The sequence below is a fragment of the Dunckerocampus dactyliophorus genome, chromosome 5 (genome assembly GCF_027744805.1).
Source record: "Dunckerocampus dactyliophorus isolate RoL2022-P2 chromosome 5, RoL_Ddac_1.1, whole genome shotgun sequence".
NCBI lineage: Eukaryota > Metazoa > Chordata > Actinopteri > Syngnathiformes > Syngnathidae > Dunckerocampus > Dunckerocampus dactyliophorus.
This window is the reverse complement of record NC_072823.1, coordinates 30,658,749-30,678,569: the sequence shown is the minus strand read 5'-3', so window position 1 is coordinate 30,678,569 and position 19,821 is coordinate 30,658,749. Positions and strand designations below refer to the sequence as shown.

Genomic DNA, 19,821 nt, shown 5'->3' with positions numbered 1-19,821 from the left:
CTGGCTTTTTCTGGCTTCCAGTGTGGAGTATTTACATCGGTTTTTGTATGTATTATTAATACAAGTGTCCGTGTCGAATTTTACTGACCTCAACTTGAATGTTAGCAACTTAACTTGCAACCCTTTGACATTCATTTTGCTTTCCATGTTAGCGTTGTTATGAATTGATGGTATCTCTGCCAATAAATAATGAATTAATAAAAATTACAAATATTGTAATAACAAATTAATACAAGTCCATGAAATACAGTAATCCCTCAGTTATTGCAGACAATCAGTTCCAGACCCAACCTTGAAAAGTAAATTTCCACAAAATAGGATTCCTTATTTATAAATGGAATGAACTATATATTAAACTGTATATATATATACAGTATATGTATATATATATATATATATATATATATATATATATATATATATATATATATATATATATGTGGTTTTTTATTATTAGAGCACTGTAGACATGAAATAACACCCCTATAGTTACCTTTACACTCCTATTACTCAATATAGTAAACATAATAAGAGAAAATAAGACATAGAAAAGCTGTTTACGACCTTTTACATATGGCTTTTAACATTATTCGAGCCCTCTAGACATGAAATAACACCCTTATAATCCCCTTAACACTCCCATTACCCAATATGGTAGACCTAATAAGAGAAAAACTGACAAATAGGACTCATGCTCGTGTGTGTTGCTAATGTGTTCCTGGGCTATTAGGAGAGCAGAATGGGTGGAGGACAGGAAGTGATGTTGGGGATTCAGAGTTTTAGCTTGGTGTGTGTTACAGTGTCTGTTTTTTGTTGGGTTTTTTTTTTACATTTTTGCTGTTGTTTAGTTTTCTTTTATTTTTTCTTTCTTGTTTAGAAATGACATATTTTGGTAGTTAGAGCATAGAAAACCTGTTTACTTCCTTCTAAATACACTTTTTAACATGATTAGAGCCCTCTAAACATGAAATAACACTCCTATAGTCACCTTTACACTCCTATTACCCAATATAGTAGACATACTGTAATAAGAATAAATAAGACAAAGCATCAGACATGTTAGCATCAAGAGAGTTCCTTGTTTTGTTCCCCCTTTTTGCCTTTCTGTTTCTGTACAGTAGTTCCTGTGGTCAATATAACATTTCTGCCACCTAGTGACCAGTGTAGAATACTACATATCATCACAACTTGTAATGCATCTTCTGAATACCTTATATTTGTGTTTTACTTCATTTAGCTATTTTTATCCTCATTTTAGACCCCAAATACCTGACATTTACTTGAATATGCATATTTCTGCGTGTAATCTCCCACAAAATGTTTCTGAATTAATATATTTGGAAAAACTGTGATAGAGTGAAGCTGCGAAGTGGCGGGGGAGGACTGTAAATTTAAAAAAATCCATTAGTAAAAATGTCATGAAATAATACAAAAATGAAATACATTTAAAATGCTATTAAATACATATAAATGTATTGGCTTTGGCTTTATATTTATTTAATTTTGGCACCAAAAACCCCTCCTCATTATATTTTAAATCTGATTTTGTTTGTTGTTCCTGTAAAAAAAAGAAATAATCACTTCAAAGGTCAAACCCCAGCCACTTTGATTAAGTGTACAGGCAATACAAGTGTAAAAAGAAGACAGAATGACGGTGATATGCATGATAAGAGTTTGAACGATGACATTTTCTACAACTTAAGAGGCATATTTTGGTCACATTCTGAGTTGTATGGCGAATCTTTCCAAAATAGAATGGCGTACGAGGCGTAAAGGAAAAGAAGAGCCACTTGAGAGCGGTGTGTCATAGCAACCAAAAGCGCCAATGACGCCTCACTCACACAACAAACAATAACAATACTTTCTCCCTCCTTATGTCTGCTTTCAATCGCAGGCAGATTAAATTGTAAAATGGGGGGGGTAGATCAGGGGGATATGGGCAAAAGAGGTGGGACGTGTGTGTTGGGGGGGGGGCTTCAGTCTGAGAGGGGAATCGTCTTTCATTCGCCCCACAGACAGAGACCACATGACTGTCACGGAAGGAGGGAAAAAAACAGCAAAAGGATGCTGAATGAAAACCACATGTAGGACAGGAGGGGGAGGGTGATGACTCCCAAACCTCCCTCCCTCTTCTGTGTGGGAGGGGGGTTTCGGAGGGACTCCTGACATTCCCAACAAGAAGCCGTGCAGGAGAGAAACGTGTGCGATCGGCAACAAAAGAGCCAGCACAGCAGCGCAACACAACCTTTGGACCGCACCACCACCACGAAAACGCTGCCTTCAGCCTCCAGGCACCGAGGAACAGAAGAAGAAGACAAGATGTCCAACGCTCTGGTGAGGAGAAACTCCAGCAAACAAGGTCTTCAGAACCTGATGAGGTAAACTTTGTATTCCTCTCTTGTCGTGAGGCGTTCAAGGACACTTGATCTCTGTACAGTATTTCTGCTCTCGCTCTGTGGCCTTACTTCCACACTCGCTAAGCCCCCCGCCCTACTCCAATGTGGGAGCACTGGGATTACTGGGCAGGTTTTGGGTCAGAGAGGGTTTTATCAGGATTTGGCATCCTCTCACACAACAACATGTTTACAACCGTGAGAAATGAAATGTGTCGCAGGTCTGATTCCTTGAAGAAGAATGAGCGCCCCTGCCCCCCATCTGGAAGTGGTCCTCATCAGAGGTTAAAGGTGCCCTAAGGGGGTCTTGTGCGATAGGTTTCCTGATTTCAATTCATGCAGGTGGACACTGCATGTACTCTATAAGGCAGGGGGCTCAAACTCTACTTCACTGGCAGTGCTTACATCTTCCCAGCATGCTTTGCGGCACTTCTGTAAAAAAATAGCTAAGGTTACGTGATTATAGTGTTTATTATTTACCGTTAGCAGCAGTTGCCCTGTGCGTGTGTAGTAGTGTCATTTCACTCTCAGCTCACTGCAAGTTCAGTGTTGGCTCGTGCTTGCCCAATTAAAGAGCTTCCTCCATGTGCCTCTGACCATCTGTTGTGGGATAGAGTTTGGGATCCCTGCTGTAAGGAGAGCGGATCTTCTGTGGTCTTCACCATGAACCACATCTTTATGGACCAATGTACTAGAAGTACTGTAGTCGATGACATTTCTTGTTCAGAAAAAAAGACTTACCTCGTGGGCACTCGGCCTGGGACAATAATTAATTAATGGATTCATCACACAATAAATGAAAATGAAGTTGCTCACTTTGCCGGCATCAATATTTTGCCATGTGCATGCGCGTCTGCTTTCCCCTCCAATCCCCTTTTCCCTCCAATCAGGCAGGAAGAGGATTTACTCTGTGCACTGGTTTCATAGAACAACGGCATGAATGGAGTGAGCTGTTTCGTGGGTTAACTATGGCCCATTATTAGTGAAAAAATATTGAAATACAAGTTATATGTAGTGGCCACTAAGCATCAGTGATGACACAAAATATTGATGAGACATGACATTTTTCTTGTGTCCCTGCAGTGATCCCATAGCCTGCGCATTAGTAGTGCAGCGTAAACAAAGACTAACAGGGGTGCAAAGGTGACTGTGGGGTTGTTATTTTTATGTCCACATGGCCTTAATAATGGTTAAAAACGTATTTAGAAAGTCCTAAACAGGTTTTCTATGCTCAGAGTTCGAAAATATTCAATTTATTAATATTGAATCCTACTTCACGGAAATTCACTTTTCCAGGTCGCGTCTGGAACCAGTTAATCGCGAGACACTAAGTAACTGAAAGTAAGACATATTAGACATAAATAAGACAAAACATAGACTCACACGTTAGCATTGGGAGACTTCCTTGTTGTTTTTTTTCTGGACAGCGTACTTCCTGCGGTGGCTGTTGTGTCATTAATGTAACATTACTGACACCTAGTGACAAGTGTCAAATACTACATATCATCACAACATCTTTGAATGCGTCTCCATGCCTTATATATTTGTATTTTACTTCATTTAGCATTTTTTATGCTTGCAAATGATTAATTTAGGAAAAAAATACATAAATGTGCTTAAATGTGCATATTTTGGACAAACCATAGGGCGTATTAAACCATGAAACAGCGATGATTTATTAACATATTTTAAAAAAACACAGCGATAGCAGTGAAACTGCGAAATTAAAGGAAAACAAGGGCTGCACAGTAATTATTGAGCTGACATCAGGGAATTGTGATGTCATACCGATAAATTGGATATAATTAAAAATAGCTCTGATAATAAAAAAAAATGCTCAAATGAGGCGAGATTACCGTACTGTGATATTACGGCCTGTTGTAGCTTCCCCTGAGCTCACTTGAAAACAAACATTCACTTTAAGAGGAAGGTTGTACCAAATGCTCTGCGATGAGGGGGAAAAAAACCCCATCAAGCACACAAAACACCTTACCAGCCACCTGAAACTTCAGCGCAGCAGCGTTTGAAAATTGTCAAAGCTTTGCCAGAGACCTCTGTGGTGTCACACGGGCTGCTTGGAGCGTGTACCCCAATACAGTGCACCATGCTGGGCCACACCAGGTGGCTCTTTCCACTCTGTACTTCGGTTCTCCTGATAGTAGTGATGCGGTCGTAGGAATGTCATGATATTTGATCAGGACAAATCAACAGGTACAGTTGGTCAAATCCTAATTTACTTAGGTTCTTCTTTCCACCAGATGTGCACAAACTACAGTTAAATCTCAATTAAAAAAAGTAGCAGTTAAATCAGAAGTATAGATTGCACTGTAATAGTCAGTAGTACTGCAGTAAAGATGGCTGCTTTGTCTGAATGAGAGTTCATGCTGAGTCGGCGTGACGTCATCGAGGGTTGAGTTGTTAGGTCAGGGTGAGTCACAGACTGATTGACAGCTAAGGCCGGGTCCAAGTGTAGGGTGACATCACTGCGTCTCCTCCAGGTGTTACACCATAAAAAAAAAAGCGTGTGTGAAGACTGTAGATGATTTTAGGTCTTTCGTTGTTGCCGTGGCGACACAGTCAGGCCACGCCATGCCGATGGAATGTTTGTTTTTATTATGGTGAGATACTATCATACATTTTCTGGTGTTTGGGTCACTTTTGGTGTTAGACGGCATTTTTGCAGCACATTCAGAGGGATGATGTCATCCGGGAGGAATACCTCACGCTGGGAGTCGGAGCGATAAGAGACTGAGGAATGTTTTTTTATCTGGTTGAGTAACAGAGGTCGAGAGACCACCCCCTCACCCCTTCCCTGCCAGGTTGATGTAGGGAAAGTAAACACACATCCTGTTTTACCGTATAGAGGAGCTTTGGACTGGCGTTCAACAAAGTGCTCCCGTCATATACTTGTAGAGCAGGGATTCTCAACTGGTGGGTCGCAGAGCCGGTTTCAGTTCTTTGTCCGTGCTATTGGCTTGCTACGGCACTACAAGATGAGTGCCATGTTTACGGGTGACTTTGTCAAGCTTGAACGGGAGGGGAAGTACATCAAGAGTGGGTTTACCCGTCTGACACACAGCTGCTGATATCTGCTGGAGAAGAGCGCGGCATTAAGAGAGAGTGAGCGTTTCACAGTTGCGGCTCACGTTGTGTTGCACGGGGGAATTCCACCCACCGTGAAGGCTGTTGATGTTCAAAAGTTAGCGCCTTCGAGGCAGCCGTGGAACCGTTGCAAGTAGTCTGTTTAAACGACAAGTGCACTTTTTTGAGAATTTTGCGCATCATCCACAGTCCTTATGAGACACACACGTAGAAGATATAGTGCCTCGACCTGTATTGTTGAGGCACCCTTTTGTGTAGAGTGATGTGCGCCTCCAGGAAAAATCTTAACCTCGTGTTTATTTCCTGTGTACAGCAGGTTTAGGATGCCCCCCGCATTCAGGACACCTGCGGAGTCGTGTCTGCACTTGCCACGCTTGTGCTTTCACGGTGAAAGACGCGAAGGAAGGAAGTCAAAAGAAAGTATTGATGTTGTCATCATAACAAGATGTCATGCTTGAGGCAGTCACAACTCATCAGCATCATGTCTAAATGTCTTTTTTGGCTACACACATGACGACATGATGACTTGACTAGAGAGTCACCTGAGCTAAAGACTCTAGAAATAAAATATGTGGGCCAAGTCATATGCATTATTCTACACTGGTCTGTAGGCGTCAGTAATGTTACATTGATGACTTACATTCCCTTTACTTGCACTGCACGGAGGCAGCCACAGATGCAGACTGCCAAATGAGTTCTCCTCCCATTCAGTGTGGAAGTGGTTTATTTTTTGCTTCTTACTTCGTACTTCTTCCCCACTCCGTTTCAAACCCTTGCTTAAGTTTAGAATAAATAAATTGGAGGCTAGTAGTTAGCTCGGTACCTTGCTATGCTTAAAGTGACCGTCTTTTTTGCCTTGCAGATATCCCGTAGCCTGTGCGTAAGAGTTGCGCAATGTGGTGCAAACAAAGAATAACAGGAGCTTAAAGGGGTGTCTAGAGGGCTCTGATGATGGTGAAACAGTATTTTTAGAAGGTCATAGACAGGTTTTTCTATGCTCTTAACCATGAGAATATTGCATTTCTAAATATTGAATCCTACTTGGCCCAACATTACTGATCACAGTCAGGTCTGGAATCAATTAACTGCGATAAACGAGGGATTACTGTACCGTGGAACCTCGGTTAGTGTCCGCAACGTACTCTGAGTCAGTTTTTACGTAATAATGTAATTAAGCCAAAATCTTAACAAAGAACCTGTTTTTTATAGTTTTACAATTACGGTTTTACTTGCATAAAACAATTGTAAATGCATATAAATGATGAATGAAAAGCATAAAGGAACATTTAGGTTACTTTTACCTTTACTGAAGACGTGATTGTTGCCAAAGACACCATGTGACAGCGAGATCAACCAAGACACCACCTTCCTGTTTCACTGTGAGTTATTTCGTGAAGTCAGTGTTTCTCACCTCACTTGCAACTTTCTTTGGATCGTTGTCTTATTTTGCAACTGTGATCAAAAGGAAAAGCAGTGACTTGAGAAACACTATTCAATTCAAGAAATAACTCTTGGCAAAACAGGAAGGTTGTGTTGTGTTGATCTCGCTGCCCCATTGTGTTATTGGCAACAATCACGTCTTCAATGAAGGCAAAAGTAACCTTAAATGTTCGTTTATCCCATTCAGTCATCATTTATATGCATTTATGATTGCTTTATCCTTGTAAAACTATCATTGTAAAACTATAAAGACTTGTTTTGTGTTTTTTTTCAGACTTGGGGTGTAACCGTGTTTGTTAGCAAAGAACTACAGTGCCCACTGCTGATGACATCATAGACGGGCAACAGAGCTGACTGCTGCTTCCGAGCTGCTAACAGGGACGTTTTGTGATAAAAATACATGAATAACAAAGTTGGACTCACACAGTGTGTTAATAACACGACCACACAGGCACCGATTTGTATGCTAACTGGAAAATGTATGCAAATGGAGGCAAAATTTTTGCGTACATTTTGGACGCAAACCGAAACACACACTAACCAGGGCGTACGCTAACCAAGGTTCCACTGTACCTTTTTCCTACTTTTTGTCCTGTTGGTCAGGCTAGCACGGGCTGCTAACTTGCTCAGTTGGTCATGTCACCTGACACGCCAGCGTTAGCTAAACCACGTCGTCAACAAAGTCAAGCGGGAGTGAGTCAGTGATTATTTGACTCATGCTTTCTTTTGAGATTGTTTAAGTAAGAGGATGAAGACACTTAATTTGAAAGTCTCCCCTCCAGCTCCCTGACTCCTCAGAGGCCTGTGGGTTATCTGTGGTGCGCCGCACCTTTAAAACAAACATGCAGCTGTGCGCCACCTCTGTCCTTTTCACTTCCTCTCGGCCGCCAGGAAGTAAAGAGGACAAAGCGTCAGGATGGCCAGGAAGTGGCGCTCATCGTCAAAAGAAGCCAGCCAATTAGAACCCTCCTCGGGCCACGCTGAATGACATTATATCGTTTCAGGCTGACGGCGCAGAGGAGCATGGAGGATGCAGAGGAAGCAGAGAGGGAGCGGCGGCGGCGAGCTCGTGAGGCGTCCTGGCACAGGAACAGCGATTCGGTGCCGAAGGAGGAGAGCGACACGTGAGTAAGCTTCCTCATCATCGTCTTGTGGCGTGGCCGTCTGGGGTGATAACAGGAAGTCATCAAACATGTCAGATGAAACGCTGCACGACACAAAGACACAGCTGGTGTGATGCTTACACAAGCGCCAAAGAATGTTGACAACATGGCGTCCTCCATGTCACTGCTTGCTGGCCCGCTCCTAATTACAGCTTGTACCTGCTCACCCTAAGCCCCACCTCCTCCACCAGGAGCTTCCAGGACCTGCTGATGTAAGCTATTGATTTTGAGGCAGATGAGGTCAGTCCCTGTTGGCGGGGTTGAGGTTGAAAAAGGGGGAGGAGTCATGAAGCCATTTGAAAGTACATCTTGAGAGGAAGACCCAGACGGAACATGATGATGGGACGTGTTCTCATCACACAGACCAGACTCATTAATCCCAGGAATGCTGAGCATACTCCAAACAACACTTTGGAGAGGCCTGGGCTCAGGAATAAAAGCTAAATCCAATATAGTGCACATTACTGTCCCCTACAGGACAGGAGTGGAACAGTGGAACATCTCTTTTGATGTACGTCTCCATTCAGTCAGTTTTTTTTTACTTTATTAACATAGAACATGTTTACAAACTGTTTTCTGGTCTCTGTTTCTTACATACAGCATCACATTAGCTGCTAAGCTAATCCTACTGTACATACAGCATCATGTTAGCCACTAAACTAATCTTACGTACGGCATTACTTTCGTCATCAAAATAATCTCTGATATAGCATTACGTTAGCCGCTAAGATCATTTTACGTACAGGATCACATTAGCCGCTAAACCAATATTAGACAGAATATTTCAAGTTGCTAAAATAATCTCATATATAACATTACTTTAGCTGCTAAACTAATCTTATTTACATTACATTAGCTGATAAACTCATCTTACATACAGCATTTCTTTAGTCGCTAAAATAGACGTATATTATTTTATTAGTTATTATTATTAGTTGCTAAGGCGGGAGGGAGGACTAGCTCATAGCACAATCTGACAATTGTTTGAAGTCTACTGATTGATCTTGTTTGGAAAGTAGGATTCCCTATTTATAAATGGAATATTTTGGTAGTTAGAGCATAGAAAATCTCTTTACCACCTTCTAAATACGCTTTTTAACATTATTAGAGCCCTCCAGACATGAAGTAACACCCCTATATCACACTCATATTACCCAATACAGTAGACATAATAAGAGGAAATAGCACATAATTGAGTGCTTGTGTGTGTTGCTGTAAATGTGTTCCAGTGCTAGTAGGGGATCAGAATGGGTGGCGGACAGGAAGGGACGTTGGGAGTTCAGATTTTTATTTTACAAAGTTTTATCTTTGTAGCCCGTGCTAGGGATTATCGTGCCTGTTGCGAGATCATTCAAAGCCTGTTGTTCTGCCGATCAAGTCTGGTTCTTGTGTGTTTCAGCCAACATTACTGACACCTTCTGAATGCCTTATAATTTGTATTTTACTTAATTTAGCCATTTTTATGCTTGAAAATGCTTCATTTAGGCCAAAAATACGTACAATTTGCACACATTTGCTGTTATATGCATGTGTGTGTGTGTGTGTGCATACTGGAATAGGTCGTATCGAATCTTTTCTAATTACTTCATATCAATTGTAAACTTTTTCTCTTCAGTTCTCTTGTTTCATTCTGCAGTAATCTCTCGTTTATGGCGGTTAATTGGTACCAGAACCGACCCCGATAGTCACCTTTACACTCCTATTACCCAATATAGTGGAAATAGTAAGACAAAATAAGACATACTGTAAATAGGACTCATGTTCGTGTGGGTTGCTGTAAATGTGTTCCAACGCTGGTAGAGGAGCAGCGGGGGCATGCTGGAGGGTCGCGGGGGCATGCTGGAGCCTATCCCAGCTGAGTTCGGGCGACAGGCGGGGTACACCCTGGACTGGTCGCCAGCCAATGGCAGGGCACATACAGACAAACAACCATTCACACTCACATTCATACCTATGGACAATTTAGATTCACCAATTAACCTAACATGCATGTTTTTGGAATGTGGGAGGAAGCCGGAGTACACGGAGAAAACCCACGCACACACGGGGAGAACATGCAAACTCCACACAGAAAATGCCCAAGGGAGAATCGAACCCAGGTCTTCCCATCTCCAAGCTTCTACTGTGTTGGCCAACGTGCTAACCACTAGACCACCATGCGGCCCGAGGTGATCGAAGAGGTGATAATCACATTCCCACTCAATCTGTGCCTTTCCTGTTTCTCCAGGTACGACTTCAAGCCCAGCAGCTCTCCATCATTGGAGGAGGACGAGGGCTTCAGCGACTGGACGCAGCGGCGAGAGAGGCGGCTGCAACAGCGCCTCCAGGAGGTTGTCCACAGAGGCACAGAGGACAAAGAGGATGAAGAGGAACACAATGCTGTAAACAGAACATCCCCTGAAAACACCTCCATCACGTCCTCCGGTCGCCTGATGCGTGATGCTGATGATGGTGATGAAGACGGGCAGGTGAGAGAGATATGAAAGGAATGTCATTTTATCGGAAACAAGTCATTGCATCCTATTATGGTCCAAATTGGACTTTCAGGGTGAAAGTGAGAAAAGGTTCTGGTTCTTGTGTGCAGGCGGAAGGAAGACAACAAGTCCAAGTGTCGTACACGTCCAAGGTTTTCCTTGTCCAAGATCCCAAACACTCCAATACAGATGCAGACCACCAGGAAGTGACATCATCCCCCAACAACCAATCAGAGAAGCCCGCCAGGTTAGTTGTCTTGTGTGAGCCTGCCACACGCACAAGTACACATCTTGATGTGTGTGTCGCAGGTCCAGCGAGCAGGGCGAGGCAGACGCCATCGTAGAGGCTGAGCGCCGCCTGGAGAAGATCCGCTGCGGCCTGCAGGAGAAGGAGAACCAGGAGGCGGAGCAGCTGAGGTGTTGGCAGGCGGAGGCCGAGCTGGAGCTGGAGGAGCTGAAGGGGAGGCGGGAGCTGAGGTGCCACGTCCACCAGGAGGAGGAGCAACGGAGGGAGAAGGAGGAGAAGCAGCGGCTCGCCAAAGAGGAGGTGACCACGCCCCCTGAAGGCGATGCCAGCACAGTCGTTACTTTGCTCCTTTTGTTGTTTTTGATTGACAGGAGGAGCGTCGGCGCATGAGGGAGGACATGGAGAGGAGGAGGATGGACGCAGCGGTGACGATGAAGAGCATGAGCGAGCACGACGCTGTCGAGGCCTGCAGCCCCTTCAGTCCCAAGACGCCCACCCACAAAGTAAACCTTAGATGTCATGTTGCCATGGTGATGAAATCCCCGTTTCCAGCCTGTAGCTCCAAACTTGTGAAACATATCAAAAATATTTCGTGAAGTGCTACATTTTTGTATAAGGTGGCGCTAGCTAACACCCTGTACTTCCTGGAGGCGGAGACTTTTTGGTAACTGAACAGTGGATGTTTGTGTTACCTTCACAGCCGAGCGCTGCAGCCTCCGCTCGTAAGTCACATGACGCATGCTGTACTCGCCTGCGTCATCAACGTCTTTTGTTTGACTGTCGTGTCCAGAGAGTTTTGATTTATGTCATCTCACGCACCAAACATTTGTCACCCACTTTGTGCACACACGTGTCACATCATCTCCTGGTCACCTCTGAGGTCATCCGAGACATGACAACATGTCCTCAGGACCTCTCAGGATCTCATGTTTGACGTGTGCATGGCTCTGCATGGGTTTTTTTTTTCTTTTTGCTCTTGTTTGTCCACATTGAAATGAAGATAAGTACATCCAACATGCACTGTACGTACTACGAAAAGTACATTTAAACTCACTTGACTGTCATCAGCAATATACTGTACACTGGCTTTGAAATAGTATGGTAAATAGTATTTATCTGTGGGAATACTTCCATGTTCATTCAACTACTAAAGAGAAAGCCAACATTAAAATTAGGCAACATGGAAACAAAATATATATATATTTTTTAAAGGCCTATGCATTGTGTCCTGAAGCCGTCAGCCAATCAGAGCGAGCACGGCAGACCAAAATGAACACAGGCTTCACACCATGAAGCCACTATTGCAGGGGATCCCCAGACATTTGCTGATTAAAAAACGTATTTATACACAAGGTATTAACATTTTTTTCTAGACATTTTGTTGCCACAGAAATAAATATTGTAAGTAATTTTCATTTATTTAATTAAAAAAAAATTGACTTAGTCTTTTTTCTCTCAAAATAAGACATACAAAAGTTTAAATAGGATCATAATAATTTATTGATTGATTTCATTTTAAAAATGTATTTAAATTTTTTCATCTGAAAATAAATATATTTTTTTCCCATGGAAGAAAAATGTAATAAAGTCTTTTTTTTCCCCCAAAATAGACATTTTTTTTGCCCACAGGAATAAAATATTTAATCAATAATAATAATAATTGATCTACTTTTAAAATACAGTCAAACCTGTCTTATTGGCCACCTTTATAGAACGGCCACCTGCCTATAGCAGCCACTGAAAAATCCCCCGCAGCAAATGTACATGTTATAGACCCTGTGTATAGCAGTCACCTGTCCAACGCGGCCAGCGGCCACCCATTTTGTCTCCCTTGGTCAATATCTGACCGCATATAGCGGCCAAATTACCGACTCAAGCAGAAGCTTCATGCACGAAAAAGTTTGTTTTTTTAATCAATGAAGCCGTCGTGTGTAGACTTTAATTACTGAGTCCTAGCTCAGTCACAATCATTCACAAGATCCACACAAACTGTCAGTTGTTCCACATAAAAAGCCGTCTTCTTTGGAGCTTGTTGCAGACAGTGACACCGTTTATTTCCTGGTGTGAGACAATGTGCACTGGTCAATACTGTAATGCCGCTTGTTGTGGGGAAGGAGAGACTCACGTCGCCGATGCACTTTAATGGCTTTATTAACAGCGGAGAACACTGCAGGACTTTACATCCACGCCAACATAAACACACTTCCCAACTCTCTCGAAACTCACAGCTAGCACTGAGCCTAGCTCTCCTGCTCGGGACGCCCACCGTCACTTCCCGTCACTTCCTGATGAACTAAAGCTGTAATGACACTCTGCCGTATAAAAAGTAAAATATTAAAAACAAACATAACAAAAGACAATTCTAGCACAGCTTTGTTCTGTGGGTCGTGGATAATAACAAGCCTAGTAGTGCTGTACAACTTTTATCCGCAGTCCCACAGTGCCCTCTACTGGTCAACATTCAAAATGGCTGCCAACCTGTCTACAGAGGCCACCTGTCTATAGGGGCCACTTTTGCAGTTTCCCTCTAGTGGCCGCTATAGACAAGTTTGACTGTATATTAAATTATTTTCCTCCATAATTAGAATGTTTTTTTCCACAGGAATTTTTTTTTGAATTAGTAGAATAATTATTTATATAATTGATTTCATTTTTAAAATGTATTTTTTTTCTTTGAAAATAGACATTTTTTCCCCACAGAAAAAAATATTAGATTAACATAAAAGTAATTAATTTTTTTATTTTAGAAAATGTATTTAAACTTTTTTCTCCAAAATAGACAACAAAATTTGATTAGTATAATAATTTCAGTAGATTTAATTTTAAACATGTATTTACATTTTTTCTTCAAAATAGACATTTTTTCCACAGCAAAAATGTTTAATAATATAATAGTAATTTAATTTTAAAAAATGGATTTAATGTTTTTCTGCCAATCAATTTTTTTTCCCACAGAAAAAAATATTTAATTAAAAATAATAGTAGTTTAAAAAGGTATTTCATCTTAAAAATCGATTTAATCACAGAATTGTTTTTATTACTATAATAATTGATATAATAGATTTAATGTAAAAAAAAAATTTAAATTTTTTTTTATAAACAGACCCATTTTTTTCCCACAGAAAAAAAATATTTAATTGGTTTTATAGAAATAAATATATCTACATTTATTTAATGGCTTTACTGTTTCAAATGTATTAACATTTTTCTCTGAAAATATAAACAATTTTTTCCACTGAAAAAACACTGAATTCATAAATTAATAAAACATGTCAAATGTACAAAGCACACGTACCACTGTTCTGATATTTTTTCCTCAAGCGTTGAGATTTTGCACGGCCGTTGTTGAACGCACCACAGTTGTCAAAAGTGAAAATGATGAGGATTTGGTGGGGGAAGAGTGATATTTTTATAGCATATGCTGTTATATAACCTGAGCATATGCATCACTCACAGACTACACGATGGCTTTTTGACAATACGTCCTCATAAACATGCACACTTCCTGTGAAAAATGACCACTTACCTTTTGACCGTTACAGATCACAGAGAGGACAGAATCTCTGAACCGCTCACTGAAGAAAAGGTGACTTTTGCAATATTTCATATTTTATATTTACCAGGTCAGGAAAAGATGTCCTGTGTAATCAGTCAGTCGATCTTGTTTGTGTGAGGCAGCTCCATCAAAGGAGCAAGACCTTTTAAAGCAAGGGTGTCCAAAGTGTGGCCCAGGGGAATGGAACATGACTTTTTTTCACTTAATATTTTGACTTTATTTTTGTAAAATTACAGCTGTTTTTTTCCATTTCTGCTGTTTTTTTTAAATTTTCCATGTATTTCAGTTTTCTTTTTGTAAATGTTCTTCTTACAAGTACGACTTTATTCCCATACGTTTTCTGCAACCAAATGTTCCCCAAATTAGCTTTATTTTGTTGTTTGTTTCTCTTATTACTACTTTTTTAATTTACTTTTTAAAAAAAATATATTTCTACTTTATGTTATTGAAATGATGTTATTTTTTTCCCTCATACTACTCAGGATGCGGCGGTCCCCCGTGTTGATCGCAGCTGTTATTCCATCTTCCAGGTCAGGGATATTTGCTGAAAGTGGTGGAACATAAACTTTGTCTTTAAAAAAAGTCCCACCCAGTGACTCCGGGGATCTGGCAGGCCAAGCGCACAGAGTGACACACTGTGTGGGACTTTTTCTTGTGGGGTTATTTACAGATCGGGCGTTCAGGTGCATAAAAGCGTATTAATAAGTTAATAAGAGGCTTTTTCACCTGTATGACAAAGCTGAGATGCAGTTTTTTCTTGGAATATATCTAACGTCTTAGCATACCTACAGTACACGTGTTGCTTTACAAAATATCAGTTACTCACTATGTCACCCTCACTTGGAAAACGTTTGGGCACCCCTGCTTGAACGTGTCATCTATAACACGTCTGGAAGGGCTCGTATAACTTTTGCCAGTCACAGCAGATTTAGTTGCCGTGACGACAGAGTTTTGACCGTTTGCCTCGTCTCGGCCTCAGTAACAGTTTTAAGAAGACGCAAGCGCTCGTCCTCGTCAGCAAGATTGACGACAAGATGGAGAAGTACGCCCACGCCGTGGAGGTCAGTGCGCACACATTGCGACCACCTGTGTGCGAGTCTGTGAATCTTCTACTCTGGTGCCTTCACCACATGAGGTCCCACACTGTGTGTTCTTTGTCCAGAACTCTCAGGAACCTCGAGGGGCGAAGGCGCCGATGGTTGACATGCCCAACTCGCTGGAGGCCGTCACTTTCAAGAAGAACCTCTTTGAGGCCGGCGAGGCCTGGTCCAGCAGTCCCGCAAAGACAACAGCCAGCAAGGTTAGAGAGACGTGACCACCTTCATACCAGCCAGCAGAGCTAGATTCATGATCTTCAACAAGTCTTATTTTGAACTACATGTGTCCGCTTTGTCAGGAATGATGCTAGCATACAAACTTTTCGACACATGTAGACGTAGGAACACCATCAGTCAACCATCAGTCTGTGAACAGTACTGCCATGGTGACATATAAATACCATATAATACGGAAAAAGTCACGTTTTAAGTACATTCGTCATGAAAACACGCGTTTTTCTCTTTTCTGTGTGTTCTAAAGATAAAGAAACAGCTAGAAAGAGGCAGCTAAGAACGCACGTAATGGGACACACGTGCATATTAACCAAACTACAGCGACATTATTATTATTATTGTTACATTATTGCTACATTGTTACGCCCAACAACTACTTTACTGGCATAGTGACACCTCGCCACTAGCTACTAGCTGCCTAGCGACTAGCTTCACCACCCCCTGGCTCACAACGCCTTAGGCCACTAGCAAAAGCTAACACTACATATCGGACCTGCCGCGCAGCTGCTGTGTTTTTGTTTTTGTTGCCAGTTACTTTTTGGCATTTTTTAAATACAGTTTACAGTTTTAGGCATTTTTTTGCTACTGATACCAATTACTCTTTGGCATTCTTTTTCCAGTAACGATATAATTACCCTTTTGACTTTTTTTTCCATCCTGATATGATACAGATTATTTATTTGGCTTTTTTTTTATACATCAGCAATTACTTTTTGGCATTTTTTTTATTATACAACACCAATTACTAATTAATAATTTTTGGACATTTATTTTCAGGACTGATTTATGGCATTGTTTTTCCAATACCAGTATAATTGGATTGGATTGTTGTTTACTTTATTCATCCAAGGAAGGGGGAAATTTAAAAAGTAATTACCTTTTTGGCATTTCCCCCCCCCATACGATAGCAACTATTATTTTTCCAATACCAATGTAATAATTTTTTGGCATTCTTTCACAATACAACACCAATTACCCTTTTGGCATTTTTTTTCCAATACAGATGACTTTTTTAGGCATTTTTGTAAGACTGATAATAATAATTTTTTTGTCTAAAAGTTAACGCTAGGTGTGTAGTGTTCCTTTCAATGTTGCGTGTGCAATGAACACGCTTAGGAAGGTTCCGCTAATGCCGAAAATGACCAAAATAGAGCAAAATACTGTACGCATTACATGTTATCGTGAATGTGCCTGTTACTATGTGCTCACAGCATGGATAGAAAACCATGAAACCTTGTTGGAGGTTTTTTAGAGGGCTTTATAACCGAAATACGTGTATCCCAGTAGAACCAAATAGGGCAAAATACTGTAAGTATTACTTGTTATCATGAATGTACCTGTTACAACATGCTCACAGCATGGATATAAAACCATAAAACTTTGTTGGAGGTTTTTGGACACGTTTTAATAGGTTTTCATTTCTAGGCGGAAGAGGTGTGTACCATTACGAGCATTATTTAGCTGCCTCTTTTTACCTGTTTTTACATGTTTAGAATGCACAGAAAAGAGAAAAAAACATGTCTCGAGTAAGGATTTTGGATGACGTGCAAAATTCCCCAAAAAGTGCATTTTTCATTTCAAGTTGGTCTTGCAAACGACTTGTGGTGACTTGCCATGCTTTTTCTTGAACTCTCCAATATTCTAGTCTTGAGCTGTTGTGTGCTTGATACACTTGAACTCTGCACTTGCCCAACGTAGCAGATGCCATATATCACATACAGCCTAGCAACATGCAGGAGTGGGACAGGAGGACGCAAACGTTCGCAACACTAGCATAGCAATGTGATGCTAAAGTGCTAACATTACATTTTGACATCATGCTAGATTAGCATATTTGCCGAAGAAAAACAAAATAATCAAACATACAGCTCCCACGTCTGTAGCTGATTGGCGAATAACTGGCGCAGCTCCATTTTACAATGTATAGCGAAGCCTGGATTTTTACAGTTTGTCTCTGCAGCGAAGGACTGTTTCCAAACTCCATATCACCATTCAGGGAGAGCAGAAATGATGCTATTTTGCATAATAGTGGACCTTTAAAATGTCTTTTTGTGTTTTACCCCTCAGGACACTGAGGGGTTAAAAGTAGGCGTGGCCAACATGATCACTCAGTGGGTCAAAGGTCAAGCAGACAGCAGCCGACCTTCACAGAGCCGACCAGCAGTGAGTATGACCTTGCTAGGGCAGATCCCACAATTCCTCTATGTGGCCCTCTAGTGGAGGAGGCAAGAAAAATGTACACCAGGGGTGTCCAAAGTACGGCCCCTGGGGCCGTTTGCAGTTCGTGGCGGATTTTTTTTTGTTTTTTTTTATTGGCCACATTCTAAAAATGTAATTAACAAAAAAACTTTAAAAAAACAACAGAAATTCAAAAATCAGCAGTAATTTTACAATATTAAGAGAAAAATGTTGCAATCTAACCAGAAAAAATCCTAATTTTATGAAAATAACATAATATTATGAAGAAAAATAATGTCATTTCAGTAGCATAAAGTTGAAATATTAAAGAAAAAAGAGTTTTTAAAAAAAGATGGAATGTTAGGAAAAACAAACAAAATAATAAAGTTGTAATTTTTAGAAAATTAGGTTTTGGAAAAAGTTCTAATGTTACGAAAATAAAGTCAAAATATTACAGGAATCATGTCATAATATTATGAAAAGAGAATTTACATGAAGAAGGTTGAAATAGTTGGAATTAAAAAAAAGGAGACATGGAAAAAAGAGGCTGTAATTTTACGAGATTAAAGTAAAAATATTAAGAGAAAAAAGTTGTCTTGTAACGAGAAAAAAGTCAGAATTACAAAAATAACCTTGTAATATTATGAGGAGGTCATTTGAAATATAAAATAAAAAAATACATTGTTTTTTAAGTCTTAATGTTATGAGAAAGAAAACAAAATAAAGTTGTAATGTTTGGAATGTTTGGTTGGGGAAAAATTCTAAAGTCCAAATATTATGGGAGTAAAGTCATAATATTACGAGAAGAGAATTTACATGAAGAAAGTTGAAATAGCTGGAAATTTTTAAAAGGCAGAAACTGTTGTAATTTTATAAGAATAAAGTTAAAATTTTGAAGAGAAAAATGTCCAGTTTTTACAAGAATAAACTCGTAATATTATGACTAAAAATAATGTCATTTAATAGCAAAGAATTGAAATAGTAAAGAAAATTATTAATTAATTATTAAGTCATAATATTATGAGAAACACAACAAAATAAAGTTGTCATTTTTGGAATATTAGCTTTGGGAATAATTCTAAAGTCAAAATAAGTAGGAGAGTAAAGTCAGAATATTACAAGAAAAAATGTACCACGGTTATTTCAACAGAAATATTTGGAAAATTAAAACAAAAAACAAACACCAATTTGAAAAACAAGAGCATAGAGAAAAGTACAAATAGGCTTTTTCACCGACATGATTAAAGGTGAGAAGCAGTTTGTTTTTTTCACTCTTTGGCCCTCGCTGGAAAAATGTTTGGAAACCCCTGATCTCCACCCATGCTACGCTAAACTAAGCTAAGCTAAGCATTAGTTAGTAATCACTGAGTGTCCTGTCAGGATGTGAAGTGTGGAGATGTGATGCAAAAGAAGAACATGTGGGAGATCATTGGAGATTCATCAGGGAAGCAGGGACAAAACATGATGGTGAGGCATGCGAAAAGTAATAAACATACAGTAGAGCGCTCGAATAGAATAGAATCAAATCACTGTTTCTTCAGGGCTCTGCTGCAAATAAGAAGTACAAGTTTGTGGTGACTGGACACGGCAAGTACGAGAAGATCACCGTGGGGCACGGAGGAGATGGCACCAATGCAGAGTCAGGTGAGAACACGTTAATGGCGTCCTCTGCCAACGTACACGCCTGCACAGCTGCAGGGCTCGTCTTCAACTTCAACAAATACATTGGAAACACGTGAAGAACTTTGCCTTACATTTATTCTGAAAGGGACGCTTGCTTTAACTTAAGGATAAAAAAAACACACACTTAAAAAAAATGAACAATGGCCAGCTCGCCTCACACTTTCAACCATTTCACCTTCGACCTCCATTGCTGGGTTGCAAGCACGTGACCTACGGCAACGTTCAATTAGCAGGGCATTGAGTAAGTATTATTA

At 40.4% G+C, this 19,821-nt stretch overlaps 1 protein-coding gene across 8 annotated transcripts in view; it reads left to right on the top strand.

The window, feature by feature from the left end:
* lsp1a (lymphocyte specific protein 1 a) overlaps positions 1-19,821 on the top strand; it is a 32,608-nt gene that overhangs the window by 5,540 nt on the left and 7,247 nt on the right. For 4 of the 8 annotated variants that reach the window (XM_054776286.1, XM_054776279.1, XM_054776281.1 and 1 more), the window contains 11 exons: positions 7,940-8,059; positions 10,326-10,566; positions 10,683-10,819; positions 10,882-11,119; positions 11,191-11,322; positions 14,362-14,405; positions 15,355-15,436; positions 15,538-15,675; positions 17,774-17,869; positions 19,265-19,351; positions 19,426-19,528. In XM_054776286.1, coding sequence (XP_054632261.1) covers positions 7,959-8,059; positions 10,326-10,566; positions 10,683-10,819; positions 10,882-11,119; positions 11,191-11,322; positions 14,362-14,405; positions 15,355-15,436; positions 15,538-15,675; positions 17,774-17,869; positions 19,265-19,351; positions 19,426-19,528 — 1,399 coding nt within the window. In that variant the 5' untranslated portion in view covers positions 7,940-7,958. Of the gene's footprint in view, positions 1-2,037; positions 2,379-7,209; positions 7,315-7,939; positions 8,060-10,325; positions 10,567-10,682; positions 10,820-10,881; positions 11,120-11,190; positions 11,323-14,361; positions 14,406-15,354; positions 15,437-15,537; positions 15,676-17,773; positions 17,870-19,264; positions 19,352-19,425; positions 19,529-19,821 lie in introns of those variants that run through there. The other 4 variants (XM_054776282.1, XM_054776285.1, XM_054776287.1 and 1 more) reach the window with 4 other exon arrangements.